Consider the following 13,323-nt stretch of genomic DNA (forward strand, 5'->3'; position numbering starts at 1 on the left):
TTCGGAATTGCCACTCAACAGAGTCGAAGGCCTTCTCTGCATCGAGAAAAATTGCCGCAGCACTGGACTCCGGATAGATACCGACCATTGCACCAAAAAGAGTTCGTAGGTTATTAGTTAGTGACCAAGTAGGTACGAAACCAGTGTGCTCAGGGCCACCACTCTGGGAAGTAAGGGCTGAGCCGATTCGAAAATATTTTGGCAAATATTTTGGTGGCCGTATTAAGCAGCGAGAGTAGTCGGTACGATGAGCATTGTTGTGGAGGATTGTCCTTCTTTAACAGAGTAATCAGAGTGGCCTCTCTCATGCTAGGGGACATGATGCCATCTGTGGCCATTCCCTCAAATAGATCTACCAAGTGTGGAACCATCTGATCCTGGTAGGCTTTATAGAATGCCATAGTGAGCCCACCCGACCCCGGGGCTTTGTGAATGGACAATGTACTCAATGCTGCGGTTATTTCAGTGGGGCACAACGGCGCAATCAAGTGTTCCCTATGTGCATTCGAAATCCATTTCATGGCTATGTATGATAAATATTCTTCATCCCTCTCATCCGAATCGAACGCGTGTGATGTGTATAGCTCTGTATAATTTGAGCGAAATCTGTACGCTATCTGTGCAGCCCTGTTTAGTGTTGTACCATTCTCATCACACAGCTTTAATAGTTCATTTGAACCCCCCGACCCGTCGGGTGAGTGCTGCCAGTGTAGCACGTGGTCTCTCCCCTCCCCATAAATTATCGCAGTTGCATATTCCCCTAGATCTACTACTTCAGTTTGGGCCTCGTCGTTATATTCATCTATTTTAGTTTTAATCTGTGCTAGGATGTCAGGGGAAGACTCCACACTCAGTTGTCGCTCCAAGTCTGTTAATTCTGTCTCTAGTTTCTTCATTCTTCCTTTAATGGAGCGCAGCACCCCAGCTTGGTTTGATATACCCACCACCCTAATGAAGACTTTAAAAGTCTCCCATATTGTGGACATTTTTGGGACACTATCAAGGTTAGTGGCAAAGAAAAGATATATTCCTTTTGATACTTCAATAACTTGTCTAGCAATGAGTACTGAGGAAAGCATCACATTCGGGTCCTGGGCTGGAGGTCGTCTATTTTCAGTTGTAGCGTAACCGGGGAATGTCAGAATACGTGCGAGGCAGACATTCGCACTTTGTTATGAACAGTATTAAATCACGAGAAGCTAGCCAGTAGTGTATACATATATGTATGTTGTGTACAGATGAGTACTGTGTGTACTCCCTACCTGCTGGAGTGCGGTGGTGCCAAACATCAGCCAAGCCATCTGTCTCAGCTATAGCTGCAATCACACGCGCTGCTGCAGAGGAGGAACGCCCTGGGCCCCTTGACCTGTCAAGCTCAGGAGATTGTACACAGTTGAAGTCTCCCCCCCATGAGGTGGGTATTTTCAAGTGTGTGGTAAGTTTATTGTGCAGGGTGCAATAAAATTGGGGAATATCGTAATTCGGACCATACACTCCAACTATACGCATCTCAAGGTTCCTGCTTCGGCAGTGAACAACAACAAACCTTCACTCAGTGTCTATGGCGACCGATCGTAACATGATACTTGCACCCTGTCGGACCCAAACCAGGACCCCTCTTGCATGTGATGTGAAACCGGCTGCAACACAAAAGCCTTTCATTCTTCTCTGCGATAGTAGCCCTGTGACAGGGCGCCAAGTGAGTCTCTTGCGGCACAGCCACATCTATGTGATGGCTGTGCAGATATAAGACCACCTTGCAAATTTTGCACTGATCATTAAGCCCCCGTACCTTCCAGGTTAAAAAAGTCAGATAGTGACCCCCCCCCCCTGTGTGGTTGTTAGGTCACCCCCCACTCATATTCCAACCAGAAAACATATTTCACAGTGTACACATAGGTGTTAGAATGAGTACATATGATCGTATCCGTGCTGCCTCCAGAAATCAATACATAATCAGTAATCCCCTCCACACCCTCCCACGACGCGTCCGTCAACTGTTGACATGACATTATTATCTCCACCCTCAGAACTTAATAACCATGCTAGTTATTGTGCGTGGCACACTATAGGTTAGTGACTGCCCATTCAGATATCAAAAACTATAACATCGCTACAACTATACTTCCTCTCCATATATTAATCCATAGTTATCTTTTGGCAAAAATACACTTTGTGTCAATTACAAGTATCTAAGCAGTTACTTTTCAGCTGACTATTATTTAGACATGAGCAACCCCTCCAATATCACATTGCTAAGCAACACTGTTTATGCTTGCGACAAATTGGTACAGGTATCCCCCCTTAACTTGAATAGTCACTTCTACCCCTGTAGATATAGTGAGACCAATAGAGCACATTCAGACCAGTTACAGAGTCTCAGTCATTTTGATCCAGTGGGCTCAGTTGATTGTTATCCTCTCCCACTCTCTCAAGTGTCTTCTTGCCTCCTGACGATTTGACGTAGGCCTTGAGTACTTGTTGCACATTTTCCGGATCCATATACAGTTTTGCTTTTCCATCAATTGTGTCCTTCCAGTGAGCAGGATAGAGCATGGCATATTCAACATTCATTTCTCTTAGCTTACGCTTGATGAGTGCGAACTGTCTGCGCGTCTCCTGTTCCTGAGGAGTTAAATCTGGGTACAGTGAAAGCTCAGAGCCCTAGTATTGCAGTGTTTGGAGTTCTCGTTCTTTTTGCTGTGGGGCGTCTCTGTCCCGGTAATTTAATACTTGCGCTATTATGGGGCACAGCGGAGCACACGGGGGAGGCCTTGGTGCGAGCGATCGGTGTGCTCGCTCCGCTACAAAAACGGGAGAGAAAACTTTGCAGCCCAGGAGGGTGGTGAGTAAAGCCTCCACATATAGCTCCATGTTGCCAGTCGGGGTGGACTCTTGGAGACTGACTTTACCTATAATATTGTGCCTTGAGCGCACTTCAAGGTCTTCCTCTTTTGCTTGTAGTGATTCCACCAATTTCCCAACCTATTTTTTAGCAATAGTAGTTTCGGCATTTTGGTCTTCGATGTCCGAGACTCTTTTCTCTACCATGTCAATTCTCTTGGCATGCTTGTCCATCCTCTCCAACATGCAGTCCATACGATAGGAGAGAGAGTCAATTTTGCCATCTTTAGTAGATAGGCTCTGATGCATGGTTTCTAATATGTGGCATAGATCCCTCTGGCTCAGGGCTCCCTAATTCAACATCCGTTTCATCTACTCTCAACCTCGTTGACTTACGTTGGTCCAACTGTATCTTAGTGTGGGTTTTGTCTGACTTCCCCATTGTCCTGTGGGCCTGTATCGGATATAGGTTCCCAAACAGCTAGGTCACACAGGCGGAGAGTACGCACCCCACTCTAACCCAGTGTCGGATCCCAGTTACCAGACTCCAACGGGTGTGGGACAGCTGTCTGCTGGCAAGTGCTAACAAAAGGCAGTGGTGGTGTTATCGTCACAATGGTGCTCCACACATCATGTAGATTCCCCGCAGGAACTCTGATCCCTAAGCAATGCGCGTGGGTCCTGCCCCTGCTCCACAAGCCCCTTCGCACTTAGCACAGCAGTCCCACGCAGCACAGGTCTCATCGCTTTTCGAAACGCCTGCTGTCAGTCAGTGCTAGCACCCCGACAACTCCACAGGCACTGTTCTGATCATCAGGGCCATCAGAGGGTTCTGATGCCCAGGAGCCGCCTCCCGCATCGACGCCCGCAGGTATTGTCGAAATTCTTTTTCCGCATGATCATTAATCTCAGTCCCTGCAGGAGGGGTTCCTTAAGCTGCCACACTTCTCTACAGTGTTCATGCAGCTTGGCATCGGCCATTAGAAGGCAAAGGACACTCCTGCAGCAGGTTCTGAGCTCCCCCGTTCCACCCACTACTCCTCCAGCGCAGCACAGGCCCAACCTCAACCAGCGGGACCTCTCAGGCAGTCAGATCCAGCGACGCGAAGACTCGGCCCCAAACAGGTGAGCATGGTCAGAGGGACCAAGGCAAAGCCGTCACCCCACACCTCCACACCCACAGATTCAGTACACAGGCCGCTCGGGCCACACCAGTGTCAGAGCAGGTGGCATAGTCGCTGCCAGGTCAGGCCCTATTTTCACCCTTTGCAGTGGTCGTTCTTAGCATTGGAGGTATTGTGGCACAACTAATGATTACGCTGTCAGCAATCTTTGGTTTTGTGGCATTTTTGGTCACGGATGATGAGGATAATGATAGGATTGCGAGAGCTCATTCACATTGCGGCCATCTTGAGACCAGGCAAGCTCACGCCTAGTCTTTTTATAGTTGTTAAAGATGATCCATGTCGGATGCTATTGGCATAATTGAGTTTGGACAGAACAAGAGAGATAGTAGCCTGGACCTTGTATGGAAATCCCAGGTGGGGGAAGATGCATCACAGAGTTTGTCCACTTGGGCATTCATTGATAGCTTGGAGTCTATGGTAATTCTGATGTTTCCTACTTCCTTAAATACTTTAGGTGGTGTTCTCAGATCATCAGGTCAGACAGCGAGAGGGTCATAATTTTTCCAATCACCACATGTGAGTATTTCTCAATTTGAGATGGCTCAGTGTCATCCACTGATCTATGGCTCTGAAGCAATTGAACATGTGTTAGTTTCCAATGTCTTTGGGGCTTCCAGTTTAAAGTGTATGTGCATATCTTCTGCATAGTTATAGCATGTGAGGTGAAATTCATTGATCAGTGCAAGAAATGACTTCAAGTAAATGTTGAAAAGCATGGGTGAGATAATTGAGCGTTGAGTAACCCCTGTTTTTGTGAAGTATGGTTTGGATGAGAAAGGGGGTTATGGATGACATTTGTTCTGTTCAGAATGTAGGACGTGCTCCAGTAGAAAGTAGTCCCCTCTATGCTTGCGTCATAGAGTATTTGTATTAGATTGTCTTGGTCAAAGACCATCAGAAAGATCCTGGAGACAGTATCCCTCTACAACACACCTCACACTCCTAAGATCTGCACAGCTTTCTTATAAGAAACTTATCTTTAGAGAAAAAGCCTCCTTTTTTCTTATCCAAATTGACCGAGCCAAGAACAGACCCAGATAGCTCTTCAACATGATCAAATGACAAAGGACACTTACATCCCCTCACTAAATAACAGCTACTTCAGAACGTTGTGAAGAAATTGCCAACTTCTTTACTGACAAAGTAGCAAAAATTGAGCAAACCAATAATCTAGTCAAAAATCCGCCTTCCTTATCAACCCACCCCGTTGACTCACTTTCCCCAATGGTTGCTCCCACCCCAGACTACTATTGAACAAATGCACCTAAGAAAAACTATTGTCAACTCTGATCTCCCGTCAATTGAAAAATGATGCGTATTGGTCTGACTTCAAACTCATATCAGAGACTGAAGCCGACAATATAATTTGCAAACTTGAAGCCTACTTCCCACTCAAATGATCCCCTCCCATCCACATTGGTACAAAACCTCAACCGTATCATCGCCCCATTCTGGACTAAAATCATCAACTCCTCTTTCTCCTCAGGTCTTGTTCCTAACTCCCTCCAACTTGGGCAAATCTCACCCATACTGAAAAACCAGAGGCTGACCCCATGACTTTAATTACCTCCGACCTACCACTAACCTCCTGTTCCTAGCCAAAACAATTGAGAAATGCGTCCTTCTTCAACTCAACCACCCTATTGAGCAATTCCATTTACTTGACACCTTCCAGTCAGGATTCAGAAAAGGATTTAGCACAGAGATTGCTTTGCTAAATATTTGATGAAGGTGACACTTGCCTCCTAATCCTACTTGACTTATCGGCAGCTTTTGATACTGGTAACCAACCCTCATTAATTGAGAACCTTAAGAACTGTAGTGGTATCAATGGCACAGTCCTTAAATGTTTCACTTCATACCTGCAACATCGCTCACAACAAATAAAAATCAACTACTGTCTTTTGAAACCAACAACAATTCCCCATGGTGTCCCCTAAGGCTCAATTCTCTCCCCTTCCCTTTTCAGTCTCTTCTTGGAACCCCTTACTCTTATCCTGAACCAAGCATGTGTTAAATATCACCTGTATGCCAATGACACCCAACTTTACCACAACATTAATTCATCGTGTGATGTCATTCATCTGATAGACACACTAATCAAGGTACAATCTTGGATTAACACCAACCACTTAAAGGTGAACCTCAACAAAACAGAAATAATACTTATCTCCCCTAAAAACAACTCCCTTTCAATCCAAGGTTGGCTCACTAACCTGGACGCCCTCAACTGGTCTCTTACACTATCCAACTGCGTAAAGTCCCTGGGCATCACTCTAGACAAAAATCTGGCAACAAAAAACCATATCAAGAACTCAGCCAAAGGAGCACTGTACACTCTTAAAAATATCAAGAAAATGAAAACGTTTATTCCGCTGGACGATTTTAAGACAGTAGTGCAGTCTCTTGTCCTCTAAAAACTGGATTATGGCAACACCATCCTCACAGGAACTCCAAACACCCACCTTGCACCCCTTACAGCAGTTCTCAACATGGCTGCTCGGCTACTAACAGGAGTTAAACAATTTGAGCACATTACTCCGTCCTTAAATAACCTCAACAGGCTTCCCATCGAAGGGAGATGTATCTTCAAGACTACTTGCATCACCGGCAAAGCTCTGCATACCCACAACCCAAACTACCTTGATTCCAAACTCTCCAAAATGTAAATCACTTCGGGGTAACCCAGTATCCCTCAGAACCTGGGCCGTACTATATTATATAAACAATGGTTCTGTCGGGTTTGAGACCTAATTGCTTCCAAATTCAAATAATTCCTTCAATAATTCATTCATCGTTAGTTGAATCAATCCTAACAATACACAGAACAAAATTGCAAATCCAAACCAATTAGGGTATATAAAAATCTTTTTATGAATTAATTGCATTCATAAACACCCTATTTCAACTGATAACAAATCAAGTACAATACAGAACAGCGCATCAAGTATAATGAACGTGATATTGAGTGCGCAGTGACATATTGTGCAATGGTGACAAAAATGTTGTGACTTTATGTACAAGTGAGCGTAGGGACGGGGGGAGAGAGAAATATTTATTTGGTCAGTGTAGAACTAAATTGCAGTTATTTCTGTATGCCACTTCTGTTAGCTTGTGTTACAAAATACTCTCAGCTGGTCCAATAGCTTACGCCGTCGACGTTTCGACCCTATTAAAGCCCAGTTTACGGTCAATGCGGGTCTTCATCAGGACTGGGGGGAAGAGAGAGGGGGGATGAACCGCCTGTTGGTTAAATTAATATCCTGTCAGGTAAGGATTTGCAATATTAACCAAAGCTAGTAGGGGGGATGGTTAATTGTAAACTCACCTTTGGGGACCCCACGTGGGTGTACCCACGCTTGACTTGTGAAATAGTCACTTATTATTTATGGTGACAAGGAGTCTGGCTCTCTTGAAGGTGGATTCTCTGTAACAAATGGGTATGCTAATTAATAACCCATTCAACCTTTCACTTATTTAGGAAGGCCTAGGACACATCTGACCAATCACTCACCCGATTTATGAGCAAAGAGCCTTCTAGGTCACTTAGATCCTCTCTCTTATTCTTAACATTATCGTTTGCATCAGTGCTACGCGTTGTTCAATGTACGCGATCTAGAAGAAAATGGAGGACAACAATTAGTTTGGTCCATCCAGTTAATCTCCAGCATGATACCTATGGGCAATGTTTCTATCAAATTCTTTTAAGGGAATCCTCCAGTTCCCATTACGATATCTTGCCTATTACGGCATGCTCACCTTGGATTCAGTGTTTAAACTCCGGATGAGCTACAGAGGCGATGCGTTTCCTTCCTCACTGTCTGAGCACCGGCTGATTCCAGTACCAAACGCCGCGAACATGCGAGGCTTGTATAAACTGGTTAGCCGCGAGGACGTTACGTGGTCAGCGCGTCACTTCGTATCTAGTCAACCAACTGTATGCGTGGATTGGAATGCTCGTTTGGCAGGCGTGAGTACGTGCCGAGGTCTGCGTGTCGCCTGGTTGCATAGCAACCACTGTAAGCACAGTTCCGTGCAGGATAGTGGTCATGTTTCATGGATGCAAAGAATGATTCTATCATAGACATTTCGTGCAGTTAAAAATAGGCGTGTGGTTCAGTTAAAATAACTCGATTGATTTATCATATATTCCCAGGGCGTTTAAGGATTATATGTTATTCCTACGGCGCTATATCTACATAAATGTTGACATTGTGTTGCAACCGGGAACATCTCAAAAACGGTTAATCAAGCAATAAACATATGCATTATGCAAGTGGTGTTCGCAATACAAGACAAATTGAGGTGCTTAGTATTGCATCAATCTTGAGTAGAAATAATACAATAATCCTTTCAGTGTTAATGACGGTGGACAAGCGTCATTCTCACTGGAACCATCTAAGATGCACATTCAGTCAGTCTGGACAACAAATAATGAATACATATTAATTATTTACAAAATTAAACAGTACATATGTAATTTCAAGGTGCATTGGTACACAGGCTGAATTCATTGCAGAGTAAAACCATGTTTTCCTCAAAGCACCTTACAGGCAGATATTTCGTGGAGTATTCTCTTAGATTACATTTACACCAGGCCAAATTCACAACTGAATAAAATCATAAATTCCTATAATAACTGCATGACCATGGTACGATGTACCTTATGCTATGTTGTCATAAGGTTCGAGGTATGCCAATTCTCTGGAGTGAGAGTTGAAGATGGGGTGATGCATAAGTGATACTAAAGCTCTCTTTTTCATTGAGCCCATCATGTACTGAGTTTAATAGATGTATCCATCTACACTCCTTATAGCTGAAGGACTTGGTAATGGACCCCCCTCTGGCGTTTGGGATTATCTTTTCAATGATCAACCACTTAATGTCCTCAGGCATGTGGTTATGTGTGCTGAAATGCTCCACTAACGTTGCCCCCAAAGTTCTACACCTGATTCTACACATATGTTGTAGGATCCTTGTTATGACTTTCTGGGTTGTCTGTCCAATGTATATCCGTGCGCGGGGGCAGGTGATGGCGTAAATTACATGTGAGCTGTTACATTTAGTGAAGTGTGTTAACTTGTATGTTCTGGTGTTAAGCGTAAAGTTTGTCCCCTCCTGACAGTAATCACAGGTCTTGCAATTCCCACACCTGCGATGCCCTATCAATGGTGAGAGGCCCAAGCAGCTTCTTAGGTCCGGTTGCTTTGGAAGTTCGGGGAAGGCTTTAACCTCTGTGTCCTTTATGTTCCTTCCCCTTTTGAATGCAAACAAAGGGTGCTGCACCGTCTGTAGCTCACCTGCCACCAGATTCCAATACTTTCATATAATATTTTTTATTTCATTGCTCTTCGTATTGAACATAGTGACGCATAAAATGTTACTGGTCTCCTTGGGTTTTTCTTTAATCTATAGCAACTGATCTCTGGGGTGGTACCAGGCACGTTTCTTGGCACGTTTCAAGAGACCAGAGGGGTACCCTCAGGCCTTCAATCGTGTTGTCAAGTAATCAGATTCTCTGAAGAATTATTTTCTCTGGGAGCAGTTTCTCCTTAGTCTTAAGTACTGCCCATAAGGCAAGTTGTCCTTTGAATTCCTTGAATGATGTGAACCATACATCAACAATGTATTTCTCTCCATGGGTTTGCGATACAGATCGCAATATAGTAGTCCCTCCTCCATCTTGATCGTGAGGTCCAGGAAATCTATTGATTCTCTGCTATGGGTCATTGTGAATTGGATGTCGCCACTCCTGCTGTTCAGCCATGAATAGAATTCCATCAAGTAATTTTCTCTGCCAGACCATATCATTATAACATCATCGATGTATCTTTTCCAAATATCAATTTTGTTCAGGTATGGGTTGAACTGGTTGTAGAGGTTTTCCTCTTCATACCTGTCCATAAAGATATTAGCTAGGCTTGGGGCATATGTAGCACCCATGGCAACTCCTTTACACTGGTAATAGAACTGCCTCCTGAATACGAAATAGTTCTTCTTCATGGCTATCTTCAAAAGTGAAATCAAGAAGCTAGTAGGAATCCACTGTGGTCTGGGTCTTCTGTCTAGAGTGTTTTTGGTTTGGAGGTGATCTCTCCTGGGATTTCTCATTATACCCTAAACTGATCATCCTTCATAGTACAGGGGTAAGAGGAGGGAACTGTTATAAGAGACACCTGTCTGACATAGCCAGAATGTGGAAAGTGGATACACCACCATCAGTAGGGGCATGGACCACTGTATGGGGCTAGCGACTGCGGTGTTCCAGGCTAGGGGCTGCTACAAAAACAGCAGAAGGTATGGCGGGGCTGGGCCGATTATCGAGGTATAGGTTTGGCCCTGGTGCACAAGTCTGTCTTAAGTCTGTCTTAAGTTTGTCTTACGACAAACTTAAGACAAAATCCTAACTTCTGTGAATACCAAAAGTAGTAAGTTCATTCTGTGAATGCCAAAAGTAGTAAGTGCATTCTGTGAATACCAAAATAGTAGTAAGTTTAGGATTGAGTCTTTAGTTCTTTCTGTGAATCGGGCCCTATGTCATTTGCCAACTTCAGAACACAGTTTCCATATTGCTTCTCAGTCACCTGTCTCTTCCAAAGCCTTCAAATCTCTGGAAAACTCAAAATTGTAATTAACACACTTCTTAATTTCATCACTGGTGTTAGGCACATAAGTGCAGCGATGTTGGGTGTGTAACATGCTACAGACTCCGCCTTCTTTGACTAGTAAATTATCAAGGGCAAGCCTGTTCTGCAAAACCATTGCTCTTATTGCTACAATCTTAGAGTTAATAGCAGTTAAAGTTCCAGTTGTGTTAGTAACTAGGCGGTCAACCAATGTAGACAGTTTTCTAATCTTTAATCTTTCAAAACTACCCCTATAAAGGGAATCATAATGCCAAAGATGTCAACTGCTTGACTCCTTCGCCCGGGGGATGAAGGAGGTGGCACGTTGGATGGCGTCTAACTTCCTGCAGTGCAACGTCTCCAAGACCGAGGTTATGCTCTTCGGAGAGGCCAAACGCTTATGGACTCCGGACTGGTGGCCTCAAGATCTTGGCCCCGTCCCTGAGCCCAAAACAGTGGTAAAAGATCTGGGAGTGAAACTGGACCATGAGCTTACCCTAACACAACAAACTAATCAAGTGGTGGGCTCATGTTTTCATGTTATTGGGCTTCTCAGGAGAGTATTCCCTCTGCTACCGGATACCACCAGAAGAACGTTGGTCCAGTCACTAGTGTTAAGCAGGCTGGACTACTGCAATGGTTTAATGCTGGCTGCCAATGAGGGCATCTTTGCTAGATTGCAGGTTGTGCAAAACACGGCTGCACGACTAGTCCTAAATGTCCCGCCTCGTACTCCCTCAAAACCGTTGTTGGCCAAACTGCACTGGCTTCCAGTAAAGCAGAGGGTGTTGTTTAAGATCTGCTGTGTCATCCACAAATGCCTGATTGGAAAAGGTCCTGGTTACCTTACTGAAAAATTCATCCCTTATGTGCCGTCTAGATACCTGAGATCAGGAGATCAGGAATTGCTATGTGTTCCTAGGGCCATGAAGGCAAGAAAGGGGGGAAGGGCTCTATCGGTAGCTGGCCCAAAGTTGTGGAACCAACTCCCGAAGGAAATTAGAGTGTGTAGGGAACATTTCCCTTTTAGGAAAAAACTTAAAACGTTCCTCTTTAATTTCTAGTAGGCCTCTCGCCTATTTACTATATTATGACTAGTTTCTGCTCTTTAGTTGCTGCCAAAGGCGCGGAGATACTCCTTCGGGAGTCGATTCACAGCGCCATACAAACATGCAAATAAATAAATAAATAAATAAATAAACTGCTACCTGAGAGGCACTACGCTAGTTTCGTTCATGAGTCACCACTACTTTATTGTTTATGTCATCTACATGATACACCTTAGTAAATACTAAAGCTAGGTAATAGCTGCCAATTCATTTTGCAGGAAGCTGAGTATAAGCATTCTTTCTGCACACATAACAAATCCCAGAAATAACAGGATCCTTCCCTGAAAATATTTGCTCATCCACAACTTCCATTCTCTGTACACATTCACTCCATCCCACCTTCTGAGGACGCCAAAACTGTTCCTTCTCACATCAAATTTGAAAAACCTGCATAGCCTTCCACGAAATCTTGTCTCTCTTGCTGTCCGATTCCTTAATAAAATCCTTCTCAGGCCCAGTCAATTTACACGTAATCCTTTTTTATGGAATCCTAGAATATCATTTTCAGCGGAAGACTCATCCTCTCTACAAATTTTGCTCCAGCTTTCAGATTCAGATGTTTAAACATATGCACCACTTCTAATAGCAAGTAAAATTTTTAAAAATAATGCTCAACGTGACCATGTTGATACAGTGACTACAAATTACGCTGCAGGATAAAGAGTAGCTGAGGTGCAAATTTTGGTGTGTAATGCCCACTGCTGTGGAAGTATAAATGTAAGTGTCATGTGCATCGATGACATATGAATATTCATGGAAAAGGTTGAAATGCACACTCTATGAGATGTTTGCTTCAAACATTCATTCAATTAATCAGATTTATAATGCACATAGAACCAAACAAGAGTTTCCTAGCGCTAGCTTAAAAGGACCAGAAAACCTACTGAAGCTCAGAAAAGCCAGATATTAAGTAGATTCCGAAACAAAACCTAAGAGTTGCATTATCTCAATTCAACAGGTAAGCTATTCAATAGCTTAGCAACTAGGTAAGGAAAAGAACGGCCAACATGTCTAGCCCTTTTGAATCTTGGAACAGAGGCCAAAGTAGAGTGTTGAGAGTGTAGAGCTCACCTGGGGACATACAGTTGTATGGAAGAGTGTATATATGTAGGGCCCATTCGATGCCATGCTTTAAAAATATAGCACAGAGTCTTGAACTTGATACATTTGGCAATTGGAAGCCAGAGGCATCCTTATGTAATGTTTTCACATTAAATCTGCGCTGCTCTTGTAAATACATCGAATCAGGTTTAGTTTTGGTGGTAGCATGCTCAAGAGAAGAACCCAAGCCCACTGATAGACCAATCATCAAGCTAACTAAGACAATTACCACTAATGTTATTATCACTCTACACTTGCTTGGTGAGTTAGACACAATGGGCCCGATTCACAGAATGAACTTAAGACTCAATCCTAAACTTACTACTATTTTGGCATTCACAGAATGCACTTACTACTTTTGGCATTCACAGAATTAACTTACTACTTTTGGTATTCACAGAAGATAGGATGTTGTCTTAAGTTTGTCTTAAGACAAACTTAAGACAGACTTAAGAC

At 43.6% G+C, this 13,323-nt stretch overlaps 1 protein-coding gene across 1 annotated transcript in view; it reads left to right on the top strand.

Annotated features, from left to right (window-relative positions):
* Positions 1-828: 828 nt before the first annotated feature.
* Positions 829-13,323, top strand: part of LOC144762184 (uncharacterized) — a 32,976-nt gene continuing 20,481 nt past the window's right edge. Inside the window, exon 1 of the mRNA XM_078647343.1 lies at positions 829-1,004. Within this exon, the coding sequence (XP_078503469.1) occupies positions 829-1,004 (176 nt within the window). The remainder of the gene's footprint in view (positions 1,005-13,323) is intronic.

The sequence above is a fragment of the Lissotriton helveticus genome, chromosome 1_1, assembly GCF_964261635.1.
Source record: "Lissotriton helveticus chromosome 1_1, aLisHel1.1, whole genome shotgun sequence".
NCBI classification, from domain to species: domain Eukaryota; kingdom Metazoa; phylum Chordata; class Amphibia; order Caudata; family Salamandridae; genus Lissotriton; species Lissotriton helveticus.